The sequence below is a fragment of the Diceros bicornis genome, chromosome 17 (assembly GCF_020826845.1).
Source record: "Diceros bicornis minor isolate mBicDic1 chromosome 17, mDicBic1.mat.cur, whole genome shotgun sequence".
Taxonomy (NCBI): Eukaryota; Metazoa; Chordata; class Mammalia; order Perissodactyla; family Rhinocerotidae; genus Diceros; species Diceros bicornis.
In genome coordinates, this window is record NC_080756.1 from 31,687,918 (window position 1) to 31,705,695 (window position 17,778).

Here is a 17,778-nt window from a genome sequence, read left to right on the forward strand (position 1 = left end):
TGAGTCTAGTACCCTTGCCTCGCTGGGCCTCTGGCACTATAGCATGGTCTAGCACTGCAAGTGAGTCAACAAAGATCCACTGTAAAGGGGAAAGAAAGCTGTTATCTGTACCAGTCATATTTTTTACTTTAATTCCAGTTTAAGGACATATTTATGCCCCAGTATCCATGCTTCTAATCTAGAGTACACACATTGCTTCCTATAAATAACTATTTTAACTCTTTGGTTTAAAAAGTAATGAGTTCTATTTTAGTTACTGGATGGGTTTGTCTTCACAGAATGTTAAATGAGTATATATGGCTTGTTTGTTTGATTTTATAGAAAGAAAAATGACTTAACATTTTAGCTTTGTAATAGAAACTAAGAAATATGGCTACACACTCAATGTGTATCACGAAATGTAGCCAACCCAAGTCCAGTAAATTACATCATAGAGCATAATAACTATAGGAAGATGCCTGCTTTCCTGTCAAAGTCATGAATCCTTTCCAAATGTTAAATACTTTTGGCAGACACATTTTAAAATTCTTTTATAAACAAAACATTAAAATTGGGATCCATTAGAATATTCAAATTCAAATAAAAATGGAATATTTCATCTCCTAAATTTCATTGTGTAATATTGTTTTATTGCTTCATTTTTCATATTGCCTTATCATATGATTTCTTTATATTCTTCTTAGCTCCTTATAAAGAAACCCAGGTGCCATACTGATTTCTCTCCTTCTTTTGCTCTCACATCCAATTAATTAGCAAATCCTTCAACATACATCCTCAATCAGATCATTTCTCACCCCTAAGTAGATTCTCCTCCTGGTCCAAAACACCACCAACTAATACCGGAACTACTGCAACAACCTCCTAACTTGGGTCACTCCTTCCACAGCCTACAAAGAACAGCCAGAGTGAGCTTCTTAAAACATTTATCAGATCCCATCAGTCCAGTGGCTGCCCGTTATGCTTATTTTTTTTTTATTTTTATTTTTTTGTGAGGAAGATCAGCCCTGAGCTAACATCCATGCTAATCCTCCTCTTTTTGCTGAGGAAGACCGGCTCTGAGCTAACATCTATTGCCAATACTCCTCCTTTTTTTTTTGTTTTCCCCAAAGCCCCAGTGGATAGTTGTATGTCATAGTTGCACATCCTTCTAGTTGCTGTATGTGGGACACTGCCTCAGCATGGCCAGAGAAGCGATGTGTCAGTGCGCGCCCGGGATCCGAACCCGGGCCGCCAGTAGCAGGGCGCACGCACTTAACCACTAAGCCACAGGGCCGGCCCCTAGAGTTCATTCTTTAATGATCCATTAAATCCTTGATATTTTAGTGTAAAGTTAAAGAAGAGAGAGGGGATAAAAGAAGATGAGTAAGAAAAGTATACACGGAGAAAAAAGGGACTAGAAAAGTCCTATTTCTTAATGTTAAAGAGGGAGTTTTAACATGACGCTGGATTGAACTTTTCCTCTGCATGTTGTTAATGTTATGAAGGGAAAAAAACCTCAAATATATTGACTTGAAAATATAATTAAGCTCTAAACATCAAGGAAAATTTTTTAGTTTAAAACTATCTGAGCACAAATAACACTGAAGTTTTTTAAACTAAGAAGAGGAATAATTATATTTTTCAAAATATTAAAAATGAAATAATGTAAAATGATAAAAAGAAGTTAATTCCTACTTAGGTAATATTTCATCTGAGCCTTTTCCATAAAAGTTTTCAATTTTATAGGGGTATGAGGTTATTTATAACTCTATAGACCAGTTAACGGGGTATTAGTGTATAAATTTATTTTTCCAATGACTGTGATATGAGGAAAATAACCAAAGGAAGATTTTTTTTTACAGAGCTATAGGTAATAAGATATTTCAGATGCTTACGTTAGAAATATGTGCTTGCTCAAAAGCTACAAAAGGGACTTTTCGGATTAGAGCTTGTTTTTTTCTAATACTTCATGAAAAGCTCTTAAACAGTATTTTTCTCCAAAGCGACTTCTTAAGAATTAGATCACAGATCCCATTAAGGTTTCTAGTAACATCTAATTAGACAATTGAGTTCCCTTTTGGAGCTTGCCTGCTTTGTTTATAAAAACGTCAACAAAGTCTAGGACAACCACAATCAGACACTCAGCATTCCCATCCTTAACACCTATTGGGAGATGGAAATAAACGGTGTGATTTGCCCTAATTCACTTGCCACTTCCTTGTAAATGTTGAATGCATATCAAAGCAAAGAGCCAATGAGAGCAAAGAGGAAGACTCCTAAAGCCAAGGACTCCTAAAGAAGAGCAAAATGGGAGAAGTATTCCACCAGCTATCAAGAACTTACTATAAAGCTCTAACGCTAAAACATTGTGGTATTTGCACAGGAATAGACCAACAACCAATGGAATAGAATAGTCCAGAAAAAGACCTATGCATATATAGACACTTGATTTATGACAAAGCAGAAGTTGAAGATTAGTGGAGGAAAGAGAGACTATTCAATAACTGGTAGTGTTGAGGTAACCGGCAATCCAATTTTATAGGGGAAAAATCAAATCAGATTTCTATCTCATATCAAACACAGAAATCAATTCCAGGGAGAATTAAAGATTAAAATATTAAAACAAGAATTTAAAAACCCACAATCTCTAAGCATAAAAGAGTGATAAATCAACTAAATTAAAATTAGAAAGTTCTCTTTATCACAGGGCACCCCAGAAAGAGTGGAAAGGTAAGCCACAAACTAGGAATAGAGATTTCCAACATATATAACTGAGAAAGGCTTAGTATACAGAATATAGATATAGATATATACTCCTACAAATCAGTAAGAAAAATATAAACAATCCCAATAGAAAAAGGGGCAAAAGACAAGAAAAAGTATTTTGATGAAGGGGAAATATAAATGCCCATAAACATTTAAGAAGATGCTTAACCTCATTAATAGTCACAAAATGCAAACTAAAGCTACAATGAGATACCCTTTCACATCTACCAGTGAGGCAAATGTTCTAAAGTTTGACAATATAAAGCAATGACAAGGATGTGGACCAATGGTGCTTTGTTCCTTGTATATTTTGCAATTTTTCTTTTGTTTTGGTTTGGGCTCACTTTTTTTAGAATATTATCTGTGGTGATTCCTTCTAGTCCACCATGACAGCAGGTTTCTTCCAAGCAGGTCTGCATTTGCTTCCAACAGATGTCTGCAGGCATGACCAACCCGGGATCACTCCAAATGAATTCTGACCTTAAGGTTTTTGGATTTCAGCCCCTTCCCAGACACATCCACACACACTCTGTGTGAACAGTCTGCAAATGTTGGTGAGAGCCAATTGGTGGGATCTGAAGTCTGAGGAGAGACACCCAATTTTTCACGTCGTCCCCTGCTGGAGGTGGTGGAGAGGGACAGTATATCCAATTCTCCTTCACACTGCGTGTGAAATCCCTTGGGGCCTAATCTTGGAAGATTCTAGGCTTTGTCTCCTATTCCCTCTACCCTACGTGGCCCATAGAAACAATGTTCAGTTTTACCTGATTCAGCAAATGCACTCAAGGCAAAAGTCAGCAGTGACGTACTGCTTACTTCTAAAGCTTCTTGCTTTAATTCAGTTTTAGCCTCTGAGCATCCTTACTAGGAAGTCAATTCATTCATGTATTTTAAGGGCTAGTTTTACATTTTATCTAGCATTTTTAATTGTTCCTAGCAGAAGGGTAGGTCAGAGGTCCTAGACCACTGTATTGCCAGAATCAAAAGCAAAAAATCAGTTTTAAAAAAGCTAATTATATTACTCTCCTGCTTTGAAACTTTCAATGCTCTTCCCATGGTATACAAAGTTTAAGCTCCTGAGCACACCCATAAGTGGCCTGACCTTCCTCAAGGGGCATAAGGGAGACTCTCCCAGAGGAGAAGCAAAATGGAGGTAGAACTTGAATCAATGGCAACCGAGAGGAAAGACAAGAGAAAGGAGGAAAATGGCAATTAATCCTAATTGGCAAAGCCAATGGGCAAGGGATATTCAAGTTTAGTATTGACAGAGCTCAACAACAAAGGGTCCAATCAACCTGTCAGAATCTAAGTCAAGACTGCAGGGCATTAGTGGCTCTCAGAGCCAAGAGTGTCAGGAATCAGAGGGGTCTGTGAAAGATCAGGGTCACCAGGAGCAGCGCCAGCCCAATCATGTGGAAAGACAGTGGACACTGAGGACCCAAACTGAAGGGGAATGAGGTGATGGTCACAACGAGGGGAAGATTGGGAAGCTGCCACTCTCTCATTTGCAAGAGGCCATGAGGCTAAAACAAACCCTAAAACACACCAAAGAGAGGGCATGGGAGCAGCAGATACTTCCAGACTCCTATTTAGTTGGAGGCACTTCTTACAGTGTCACTGGACCTGGCACTCACTGCAAAGCCTCCTGTTGCAGAGATCATTACAGTCAGCTGTGCCAAAGCCTTGGCTGGCAGGGACTGACAAGCCTCATTACAAGGCCTTCACCCACCGTCTGGCCCCAAACCACCTCTCCAGGCTCACCTCCCACTTCTCATTCCATTTCAAATACCACTTGCAAACAACACAGTTGCAGACCTCTCCAATCTTCCCTCCTTTGCAGGCTCTTTCCTCTTCCTGAATGACTCTGCTCCTCCCACCTGCCTGGAAAATCCCTACTCATTCTTCAGTCTCCCTCACATGTCGCCTTGATCGAGAAGTTTGCTCTGATTCCTTTGAGTTTGCTGCCCTCCACTTTGGTGTCCTATCGAGCACAGCCAACACATCATCATTATTATTATTATCACCATCACATCCATCATTTATTGGGTGCTTACTATGTGTCAGGGACTGTATTAAATGTTTTACATGGATTTTTCTTTAACATCCATAGTTACTATCTTCCTCCATTTTACAGAGGAGGAAAGTGAGGTTCATAGAGTTTTAAGTATTAGCCTAAGATCACAAAGCTACTGAACGGATTCAAATACAGTTCGTCCTGATTCAAGAGCCCATGATCTTTCCAATAAAATGTCATAATCATATTTATTCATGTCTATTGCCTCCAGCAGTAAATAACTAGCTTAAAAATAAAGACCATGTCTTCCTCATTTTTGTATACCCAACATAATGCTTGGCATATAACTGATGCTCTCTAAATATTTAAAATATGAATGAGTAAATGAATGAATGAATGAAAGACTAGCATTCATTCCAGTCTCCCAGGAGCTAGAACATCAGTTGTGGCACAGAACCAGTAATGCAATGTTGAAACTGTCTTTATGTCACCTAGGGTCTACTAGATGGCTCGTCTGGTCCAGAATAAGGACAGAGAGTAGAACAGAGCTAGGTGAAGATTGAGGTACAAAGAACCAGGCAAGTCAGCACAGTGTCTTTTTTAGTAAACCGTTATAATTAGTCAAACAAACGGTTATTTTTAAAACAAGTGGTCTATTCCAAACTTTTTTTCAAAATAGTTGGCTGTCTTAATAACTTTATTTTTTTTCTAGCCTAAATCAATGCAATACCATAAACATCTATTAAACATTTGCTATGAGGGAAAAAAATAAGAATGTAACATATCTCATGAGCTACCAGGTTAATTTAAACTCCTTTTCCACGAAGGAGGAAATACAGTCTTGCTTGAATGTATACACAGGTTATCTCAGTGGGAAAAAAAAAGCACAGACCTTTGTGACTCCTTGGCTCAAAATCCTCCAAAAGTTTCCCATCTCACTCACATCTAAAAGCTGCTCCATCACTTCACCCCCATTCCTTCTCTAACTCACCCACTCTTCACTCCCTCACTCAAGCCCCTCTTTGCTGTCCCTTCTCAAGGAAGCTTTCTCTGACTATCTATTGAAAATAGCAACCTTTCCCCACTTCACATGCCACCTCCTCCTCTCTCCTCTGTTTTCCTCTATACCAGTTAGGACCACCTAACATTCAATTTTACGTATTCATTATTTATTGTCCCCCCTCCTCAAGAATGTAAGCTTCGTGAACATGGAGATTTCTGTGAGTTTGTTCTCTGCTGTATCCTTAGCACCCAGATGTGTGCCTAACACACAGGAGGCACTAAATATATCATTATTGTAGGAAAGAATGAACGAACCATTATTTAGCTTTCTGGAATGACCTATTTGCTCACAGTGTTTACTTTAGTGTCCCTTTTCCAAATTTCTAAGTCACATTGGCCTCACAAATTAAAATGCAACTTAAAATTTTTTCACTTGGAATTGATCAAGAATGACCAAAATCTCATTGGTCTAGAGGTCTTTTCATTGTCTTTTCCTGAAATGTCTTACTGTGACCATTGTCTAAAAATGTAATTGTGGTTTTGAGATCCTGGTCTCAATTTTAGCAAATAATAGCTCATATTATCCCAAACACTTCAACATGACTTGCAAAGATATATTATTTATTTTGCTAAAATGAAAAAAGCACATAAAACTTGATTGGAAATAACTACAGTGATTAAGATAGAGGACCTGAGAACTCTTAAGAAAGGATTCTAGTTCTAAATTATTATAAATATTAACAAAAAGGAAATCTTGTTGTTCAGATCATTAGAACTAGATCATTAAACCACAGTTAACTCTGAATTACCAACACTAATCAAGAACCTTATCAATTTTTAAAAAATGATCCAAAGAGTTAACAACTCAAAAGGTATTTATAATTGGTTTTTGAATACATTATAGTATTTCCTTTTGTTCTCTCTAATTGCTGCTTTTCCTTCTTAGTTATATTTTCTTGAGATTTTGATCTTAAAGGCTCTGTGCACACACCAGCATTAGCAGAAAGAAAACCAGACTGTGATTTATAGGGTAAAAAATGGCCGTGAATGCCAAAGAGATAATCTGCAAGGTGACAGTATCGTCAGCTCAACAAAAGAAGTCACATACTAGATTAGACTCATCCTGTCTCCATCTAGTTGCCTCACACCGAGGTCAACTTCAAAAAATCTCCTAAACTTTCTAGAAAATGGCAATCAGTGAGCCTTATCAACAAGGCACACCCATGCTATAATATAAACCTCTTTCAGTTTCAAAACTTGATGGCTAAGGGTTCTTCAACAGCAGCATTTGATTCCACATTAGTCTGCAGTATGCAAGAGAAAAACAAAGACCCATCATTCTGAACCTTCCATTACAGACCCACGCCAAACTGTGCAACAAACATTCTTAAGGAAATTGCTACTGTTATTGTGTACTTCCCATAAATGTAAACAGGCTTCTTATTTTCAACTCTAAATTTAAAGATAAGAACATAGCAGTTAAATATTACATTTTAAGTAGTGCTTTTCCTCCATAAAATAATGTTGGAAAACAGTAAGCATGTATAACCAAAAGAATAATTGAAAACAACCTCAGAAGGTAAAGATTACTGCATCAAAGTAATTCTTTTTTTATATCCTATTTCTAAACTTGTCAAGTTGGTATAAACAACTGTAAGCAGAATAAAGCGACGAAGCAGACATAACAAAGGAGACAAATAACTTTTAAAACAAACTTGAAACAACCCTGAAGAAGAGAAAATGAAACAGTCTAATTTAACATACATCTCTGTCTAACGTAGTTCAGTTTTTGATGATGTTTGTTGGTTTTCTGAAAGGCTTTACAGTGTCTTCGTTTCCAGAAAATAGAGAAGAAAAGTAAAAAAGACTGTGCAATTAAGGTTTATATCTTAGCTCCTAACTTCCCAGCTTTTCTTACCAAACACTTCTATTCCTACAGAGTCATTTACTCCCAGAGTTGGAAGTGTCTAGAGGAGAAGTTCTCAGACCTGGCTGCACCTATTAGGTGGGGGGTCGGGGGGTAACATCCTGAAGCCCTGGCTTCACCTCCAATGACTCTGATTGAACTGTCTTGGAGTGGGGTCCGGGCAGCAGTATTTTTATAAATCACCAAGGTGATCCTATGTGTAGTCTGTACTGAAAGTCACTGGTTCTGACCCATCTCTTCTTCTTTTTTTTTTTGTGAGGGAGATCAGCCCTGAGCTAACATCCACGCTAATCCTCCTCTTTTTGCCGAGGAAGACTGGCTCTGAGCTAACATCTACTGCCAATCCTCCTCCTTTTTTTTCCCCCAAAGCCCCAGTAGATAGTTGTATGTCATAGTTGCACATCCTTCTAGTTGCTGTATGTGGGACGCGGCCTCAGCATGGCCGGAGAAGCGGTGCGTCAGTGCGCGCCCGGGATCCGAACCCGGGCTGCCAGTAGTGGAGCGCGCACACTTAACGGCTAAGCCACGGGGCCAGCCCTGACCCATCTCTTCTAAAAGAAGAGATCAGGAGGGTATCTAGGCTTTGCTCAAACACTTTCAATGTTGAGACTCAAAACCTCATTCGAACAATCTAAAGGCAATATACTACTTTATAGATGCTCATTTTTCAAATAGGAATGGTTATTTTTATAGGGCATGATGACCTATCATTTCCCCTAACAACTACAGAGTTCCAAGATACTTGCACTTGTCCCTCTTCCTAAAAATCACTTCCCCCAATCTCCACATGACCAGCTCCTTCCCATCATTCAGGTCTGGGCTCAGATGTCACCCCTGGGAGGGGCTCAGATGTCACCCCTGGGAGAGGCTTTTCCTGACCATGCTTTCCCCAGCAAGCCTCCATCTCTTCACTCATGGCCGTCTCCCATCTAAAGGGTGTGTGTTTCCTGACTATCACCTAGTCTGAAACAGAAACTCCATTCAGGCAGCTCCATCTTGTCAGTCTTGTTCAACGTTGTATCTTCAGCAAGTGGCACAGTCCCCATCACAGTAGCCACTCAATACAAATTTTTTAATGAATAAATGAACCAGAACAAGATGTAATGGGAAATCTAAAGCAAAAAGAAAAACTCAGATTGGTATATAATGTAAATAGTTGACAATGCAGATTATAAAATATTGGACTAAGTGTAAATGACAAAATATATAATCACATGTGTGCACATATATGCCTGTGTGTGTGTATAAAAACAAAGATCTGGAAGCTGCAGACCCCCCTCACTGCAACTATGTAGCTTCAAAATGTATAAAGTGTCACTGACACTTCCCAAAATTTACAGATATAGTCATAAGACTTTATTATGCATCAGTTTTTTTCTGAAAATCAAGCACAACATAAATCAAAATTAAGATAAACTTTTGATACACTTTGAAAACATTCCAAATGTTCAAAAGTCATAAGTACTGTGAAATGCTAAACATTAAAATAGAAAAATATAACCATGTTGGAAACACTATGATCGAGTGGTGGAGAAGAGAGTATAAAAAACATAAACATATGAACTTACTTGGAACATCCAGAATGATTAAAAAACTCAGACTAGGAAGGGGACCTTAGAGATTATTCTATATAAACCCCTTTCCAAGGGTTCATATTCTATATGAACCCTCCAGCCAGTACTCCCAGCACATGGTTAGCTAGCCTCAAACCTTTTTGGTGACAGGGAACTCACTACTTCATAATAAAGGCTGCCTCATTCATTATTGGACAACTATACTTGTTAGTTCTTTATTTTGATCCAAAATCTGGCTTTCAGGGGACCCACTGGGCCTCGCTCTGCTCTCTGAAGCCAAGTACAAATACGTCAGTGAAAACAAACAACGAATCAATTCCTTAACAGTATAGGCGTGATTAGAGAAGTGAATCCAGAAGGGAAATGAGTTTGGGCCAGGTGTTCAAAAGAGAACTATGAATTGTTTTTAAAAAAAAAATTGTGTACAGAGTACAAGTGTGAAAATAGGTGGGTTATCCTGGCTGGAGCTGAGCAATGAGAATGGAAATGGATTGGAGGTAAAATATAGAAAAGTTGATGCATAAACCCAAAGGCTAGGTGAAAATTATTGCAATTAAGCAAGATTATTCTGTACTTTGTAAAAGACAGAATGAATTTGAAAAGGACAGGTAGATCAATAAGGAGACTAGGTAACTCTAAAACACAGCATCACAGAAATTTAGAGCTGATAAAAATCATAGAGATTATCTATTCTAACCCCTTAATTTTACAGACAAAGTAATTAAATCCCAGGGGGGAAAGGTATTCTTTGCCACTCATGTTCCTTTCCATCATAACAAGGAAAAACCCTTTTGCTGAACAATTTCCTGTCTTGTGTCCTCTTGTTCCCATTGCCTACATAACACACTGAATCTGAGATGCTGTATAAGATCCTAACCAACTATCTCAAAACTCAACCATCACAGAGCAAGGATGGGATAACGTAATGAGGCCCAATTGCCTGAATCATCTTGGCTTCTCACCAAGACCCAGAATACACAGGATGTAGCCACCCTGAAGGACCGACTCTTGCCAGCCACGGAAACCAGCCACCTATTATGCTGAGACACCTACCTCCATCACCAGCCAAGAAGACAAGGAATCAAAATCCCTGCTAATTCACTCACAAAACTTTCCATCTTTTCCCTTGGTATTATTACCCAGGCCAGCCATGGGGCAACCAATTCCATGAGTTTCTTTTACACACACCTACACTTGTTTTCTCTCTTGCTTACCACCTAAGCTATCCTCCAGGCAGAACCTGGCCATCTCCTCCCCTCCCACCTCCCACTGTCGCCCACACTCCCTGAGGCTCTCTGGTTTTCTTCCCTAATCTGTCTGATTTTCTTCGCACTTGAAACATCAGTGCCTTAAAAATGCAGTCCTGTTCTAGAAATATCTGCATTTTATTTTTGTTTTTTGCTGAGGAAGATTTGCCCTGAGCTAACATCTGTTGCCAATCTCCCTCTGTTTTTTTTTTTTGTTTGATGAAGATTAGCCCTGAGCTAACATCTGTGCCAATCTTCCTCTATTTTGTATGTGGGTTGCCACCACAGCATGCCTGACAAGTGGTATAGGTCCACACCCAGGATCTGAACCCACAAACACGGGCCACAGAAGCGGAGCGCACCAAACTTAACCACTACACCACGGGGCCGGCCCCAGAAACATCTCCATTTTAAAGGACATACTATTAATGAAAATCGCCAGGTTGCAGAGTACTATGTATGGCATGATCCCATTTTTATAAAAACAAAAGAACAACAAAAAACCCTGTGTATGAATTCATATGTTTAAAGATATTTAAAGCAAATATAAGAGAATACTCACCAGAGTGTTAGCAACAAAGAATTGGTGGGAGAGGAAGGGGAAATTATTAATCTGTACATGCTATTACGTAACTTGGATTGTTGCCATAAACTGTCCTAATTACACAATGGTAATTTTTAAAGAGCAACCAATCTCTCATGACAAAAAAAAAGGAAAAAAAATTTTAAAGCGCTAATGGAATTTCAAGTATCAGTCAGCCAGGAGTGAGTGCTGTTGCTCCCAGCCCTCTTAACCTAGGAGGTCAGCAAGGGCTAGTTTTCCACTTAGGCTGCCCTCGGGGTCCTCACTGTGCCAGCCCAGCCCCTTGTTTGTTCCTTTGCACATCTAATTCAGCACGTAATTAAACTGACATTGGTGAAAACATTGTTCAATTGTTCATATCTTCCATATTCCGGAAATTATATTTGAATAAAATGACAACCAATTGCACAAACTATTCATTTGTTTTGTTAAACTGAGAGGTATTTGAATTTATCACACAATTTACACCTCCCCTCACAGAAAACATGAATTACAAGGACTCCTATAACTTGGCCATCAACCTTCCCCTCTAAAACTGCCCTTACCCCATAGTACCTTCCTTTGTGAATGGAACCACTTCTATCCATCCTGAGAAGATTCTCGACTCTACTCTTTTTCTCACTTTCCACATCCAGTCACATCCAACACCATGTTCCACTGTACACCTCCTAAATAGCTCTTAGGTTTGTCGCCTCCTCACTAGCCCCACTGCTCCTGCACTGCTTTCAATTCACCCTCTGTGACCAACACCGTGACCTTCTAAATTGCACTTGTGGCTCTGGCTGAGATGATTCACCCTCTGAGGTAGTATGGTGCAATGAAGAATGGGCTTCTTCCTAAACCAGGTTTCACCATCTAGCTTTGCAGCCTTCAGAAGAATCCTTAAGCTCTCTAAGACCTACTTTACTTTTCTGTATAATTCGAGTAATATCTACCTTGTAAAGGATTGTTATAAGAATTAGAGATAAGGCATGCAAAGCGCCTTGTCCTAAACGGAGCTTCGTACATAGTTCAATGTTTTATTATTCTTATTATTTTCTTATCTGTAAAAATGGGCAATAAGCCTCTAAGTTACTTTGAAGGTTAAATGAGATAAGATGTAAGGCGCCAAACACAGTTACTAAGTGTCTCCTTTCATTTCCTTTTAATGGTTCCCCATCCCCAAGAAAAAAATGTGGCCACTGCCACTTTCTCAATTTCATCTCTTGCCACTTGACTTTACATCCCTTCTCCCTTAGTGTAATGAATTATTTAATAGTAAGACTATGCACCTGTTCATGCCCTCCTGCAAAGCCATTTTTACACGTACAACCTTATGTGTGAGAAAGTTCTTTACCATATATTTCAACATGCAAGTAATTATCATATGTTCAAATGTGGAATGCAATATCCATAAAGTACAAGCGTATTTAAGAAAATGATAGTGTAGAATATTTGTAAGCACAAAATTCTGAAAAAATCTTCAAACCCTGGCTGCAATCATTCACGCAAACATGGTGAATGTCATGAAAGACTCTAAAATCTTGCTAAATGATATCTGAGAAATAGCTCTGTCAGAGATGAAATCTTGAGTTGAAATAAAAAGAAGTGATGATGCAAGTTAGAGCAATTGGGTCAAAAAAAAGAAATGTGATTGAAAGTCATTATGTTTGTTTGCTGAGGTTGTTTGTCAAGTTTCCAAAAGCATTTGTTGGTATATTTTAGTTTTTTAATTAACTTGCTAATAAATGTGATAATAAATATAATCATTTCTTCTTTAAAAACAATAAGAGAGAAAAAAATACTAGCTTAGGTAAATAAATTAAGTACTAACTTTCTCTATGTTTATTCATAGATTGGAAAAGAAATCCGGAGTTCTTTTTCCCCATATGATTTCATGATTTAGAATTTACAGAGATAAAGAAGCTAATAATCTTCCCAAGCATATAAGGAAAGAAAATTAGTTCTGTTTAAAGATGAATCCAGACAAGTAAATGGCTTTCATCAGGTCCCTAATGTGACCATCTCTAAAAGTGTATAAGTTCAATGTTTATTTCTTGAATGATGCAACTACAGCCCTGAAAAAGCAAAAATTTGTCTTCAGGAGGAGAAGCTGCTCTACGCCCAGAAAGTGCCTCTTCCGCAGCTGATGTCTATCCTTGGCGTCAGGGATGAGAAAATGAATTGAAGATTCTTAGTACATAGTTTACTGTAACCTAGCTGCAAAACTTTCTAAAGTTGTCACACAGATATGTTTTCTAAAATGCTACCAGGAATGCTGAATCATTCGTTTCTAAGGAGATCCTTTTAAACTTTACTACATTTTAAATTTCAAACATTTTTTAAGTAAAAAAAATTTAAATTCGGAGTATTTTTTTAACGTATGTATATTTTTAGTTTTCAAATTATTTTAGAACCATGACTCTTCTTCAGACACTATCATGGCCTGGGTGACAGACACGTGCTGATTTACACATATCCCAAACTTACAATCAGCCAGGCCAGGAACATAACTGGGCAGGGGTGCCCCAGTCACCGAAAAGCAAGCATTATTTGTGAGCCCATAAAACCGTGGTCAAGTATTCTAGTGGATATGTTGCTTTGTCCAGCTGCCTAAATATAACATAAAGGAGAACATTATGATGATGTCAGAAGTCATCCTTTTGTCAGATCCTAAGTACTTTTCTTTCGAGTGTGTTCTTTAGGGAGCAGAATTACAGCAGTCGTGTAGGCACAGGGCAGAGCCCTGAGTGACAGCAGGCCAGGCCAAAAAGCATCCAGACTGAGGGAAGACATAACTAGAAAAAAATTAATGACTTCATCATCCTGATTTTGCACATCTTCAGGCAACCCTGCTCATTTGTATTATTGTCATAGTGGTACATAGTCTGGGAAGGAGGGCAGCCACATGGTTGGGTGCTGACTCTCGAAAATGAAATGACCTGTAAAGACTAAGCTGTGCTGCTACTCTGCAAATTACTAATGTCCAACTTGGACTTAATACAGTGTTTCTCTGTTGACATTTCCATAAGTGATCCAATTATTTTTAAATGGATCCTATTTGTTGAAAGAGCCTATGAAAAAGCCAAAGATTTCTTTTATACATGGCTTAATAGATATAATGCAACAACACTGTTTACTATATATACCTGAAAATGAACAAAACTTCCTTTTGAAAAATCAGAGCACTCACAAAACGTGTTTTTCAAAAATGGCTTCTACACGATATCATCATTGGAATATCTTAGTGTGCATAATTATTTTGGATTTACTTTTCAAACAGGAAGTATTACTGAGACTGATTTAGCTCATTGAAATAATACTCCCAACTAAAGTATATATCATGTTTAAAGGATCAAAATAACAGGTCTCACTATCAAATCATCAGGTATAATGATTATTTTATTACCCTAAAATATATTTTTATATAATTGTATAAGCCAATTAGGGACCCAAAATTGAATTATATTTAGGCTAAATGCAACTCAAAACACACATGTAAACAAGCACCATTTGGTAAAAATAATCCTGCTAAATTTTTATTAACCTCCTGTTATATAAAACAAAATATGCTTCAAATTTTTATAGAAAAAATTTATAATTGGTATTTGCATTATTCCGTAATAAGAAACCAATGTTATACTATTCCTACAAAACATTTTTTCTCTTTTTTCCCATTATTGCTGATGAAAGTAATACAAGTAGTTTTTAAATACTAGTCACTTCCCATACTTCCTAATTTTCTTAGTCTTTCTCTGACACTAACCCATATTGACTAGTGAAAGCTTGATAAAGGCGTGTCTTCTTCCAGTATAAATTTATTATTTCATTAAATATTTACTGCTGGCTCACTATGTGCTAGGCTTTGTATTAAAGACTTTGGATGCAAAGTAAATTAAGACAGATTCCTTGCCTCAAGAGCTCATGGTCTAGTAAAGGCAAAAGAAATTGCATTAAGGTTTACTATTTAGGGCAAGTGCCAATGACACAGAAATATACCTAGAAGAGTTGTTTAAATCAAGCAGGAAGGTCAGTTAACAATTATACTCCAGTTCATTAAACTAAGTCTACCTCCTTTATCAAGGAGGTGATGGCTTAACACTGCCTGGTTTACACTTCCTCGTCTTGGTAAAGCAGTGCTGACAGGTGCAGACAACATCAAAATATCTCTGAGATTTGCAATCACCATCCTGTTTCCTAACTCCACAAGGTTTAGCATCATTGAATTTAAACATATCAGCCTAAGACCTAATCAAAATTGGAAAATACCAATAAGTCTAGCTGTTGTTAAGAACAGACATGTGCATGGTAAGAAAAACATGAGCTAGAAATTTACAGCTTGATACACAAAAATCAGATTTCTAGTTGGAGTTTTTACCATATATTTATTTTTTGGCACTTAGGCATCAGAATAAAAACAAAATGAACCTGAAATTATAAATGCTTACCATTTATGTACTAAACTAGAAGGCAAATTGATTAGATATGTCATAAATCATGCTTTTTAACTGTAACAACACGAGACACCCCCCAAAAAAACAGTTTGAGTACGTTATAAGAAAAACATTTCTGATATTATTATATACCAAATTAGAATTAATATTTAAAATGCCAATATGCACCTAAAAATAAAGACTTGCCACATAGAAAAGCAGTGTGTACATTTAAATTTATAACTGGTTACATGTTACCCATAGTGCCTCAGGAATCAAGCAAAACAGACTGAGTTCCTTCAACAATATGTATACTCTTATATGAGTGCTTAATAGGAAATCAAAGCATATTTATTATTTTCTTCCAGTACACTAGCCAGTCTTTAAAAGAAGCCAGATACCAAAAGACTAAAGAGGACAAATGTTATACATGGCCCATGTGTGGTGCTCTGGTTTTATAAACATAGTCATTTCAAACAGAAGAGCCTCATTTGAAATGCACAGCTACCCACAAATTTGATATACACCATTTTTCAGACCATTTGTAGGGGAGTTCAATTTTCCCTGATCAGGGTGACCTTATAAGTCTTGAGCAAGGCCCAGCCTCACTCAAAGGTGAAATCAAGGCAGAGGTGAAATCACTCAGCAGAGTTGTTTTTCTCCTGCAGCCTGATGACAAGAATAACTCAAGCCAGGGAGAAGGAAGCCTGCCCAGCCTTTGTCAATTGGGACTGGCCAGGAGTTCTAATCACAGTTCTCTCTCTCATCAAGGAATAGTTACCTTCAGCAGAAGGCTGAGGCACCACAGATTATACATCCTGAAACTGCGGGTCCTCGGCACCAACCTACCCATCACCTTTGTGGATTACGGGATTGTCACTGAAACCTGGGTTTGAAATAACAGCAGTTTTGAGAAGTTTGAATTATACATTCCAGCCCAATTGAATGTCGCCTTAGAGTGTTGAGTCTCGAAGACTTATGAATCTCCCTCCCCCACAGCCTTAACAGCCCTTGCCTCCCAAATTCCAGCTTATACATTCATTTCCTGGGCAATTTTTCTCTTGGGGGAAAAACAATGGACTCTTTCAATCTTCTGTTATCAACAAAGGGCTCTAACATGAAGAAACAGGCCTTTCAACAGCATCCTTGCGACTTCTTTATAAATGATGAGTGGGCGTTGGGGGTGGGGGGAATGGACGGGGGCCGAGGAGGAAAGAGGTGACAGGCAACTCACCTCTTTCAGCTGCTCCAGCTCCTGTTTGAGGCTGTCATACTCAGCCTCCAGCTCGTCATACTGCTGTTTGAGGGTCAGCTTCTCTTCAAGCACCACCAGCCCGTACTCGGCAGCCTGGATCTTCTCGTGGGTCGTCTCTGTGAGCTCCTTGGTCAGCCTCTCTATCTCAGTCTTATAATGGTCCACAGTCTGCAATACCTCTTCTGCGGCCATAGCCCCGGTGGATGGAGGCAGGAGGGGGTGATGGGGTGGGGGAGATGGATGCAAAGCAGGCAGGGGAAGGGAGAAGGAAATGGGGATGGAAGGGTAAAAATGGAAAAGAAAAGTGTGGCTGGATGAATGAGCAGAGCAATGCCCTGACGCTCCTCTGGCAGCAGCAGCTACAGTGCCAGAGAAACTGACGAGAAATGCAACATGGAGAACGCAGGGAGAGGATCAGGGGCGAGGCGGCAGCTGCTGCCGCATGTGTCCTCTGGGCCGGCCCCTGCGTGCGGTCAGCAGCCGTTCGGCATGGCCTGGCCTGCGGCGGCCGGGGGCGGCGAGGGGCTCCGGATTCTGCTTATTCAGAGGCGCCCGGCCGCCATGTCTCCCGGGCAGCGTCACTGCAGTCTCCCCAGGGTCTGGCGCGCTCGCTCCACCTGCTCGCTCTGGCCGTGCTGCAGCCAGTGCGGAATGATGCAGTCTCGGGCCCGCTCCCTCCCGTCGCGCCTGGCCGGGGATCCGAGCCGGGGGGCGGGGAGGCGGATGGAGTCAGCGCGGGGGAGGAGGCAAGGATCAGACGGAAACATCCCCAGGAGCCTCCCGCCCGGCGCGCGGGCCCCCGCCGCTGGCTGCACCGGGGGGCGCGCGGGACGCGCGCGAGGAGGAAGCCTCTGCCCTGTCCCGCTCGCCCCGGGTGGAAGTTTCTCCCAGGGCTTGCCCTGATGGACGTCCAAGCCCTCGAGAGTGGCGGGGGCGCCCCGGCTCTCTCGTTCCGACGTGAGCCCAAGCTCAGGAAACTGTCTGGAATCGGCGCCTTCCTCAAAGAAAAGCAAACAGTA

At 39.6% G+C, this 17,778-nt stretch overlaps 1 protein-coding gene across 3 annotated transcripts in view; it reads right to left on the reverse strand.

Annotated features, from left to right (window-relative positions):
* The window catches only part of BICD1 (BICD cargo adaptor 1), a 212,110-nt gene extending 194,631 nt beyond the window's left edge, over positions 1–17,479 (reverse strand). For 2 of the 3 annotated variants that reach the window (XM_058558540.1, XM_058558541.1), the window contains exon 1: positions 16,739–17,476. In XM_058558540.1, the coding sequence (XP_058414523.1) occupies positions 16,739–16,951 (213 nt within the window). In that variant the 5' untranslated portion in view covers positions 16,952–17,476. Of the gene's footprint in view, positions 1–16,738 lie in introns of all 3 variants that reach the window. The other variant, XM_058558542.1, reaches the window with a different exon arrangement.
* Between the last annotated feature and the right edge of the window lie 299 nt (positions 17,480–17,778).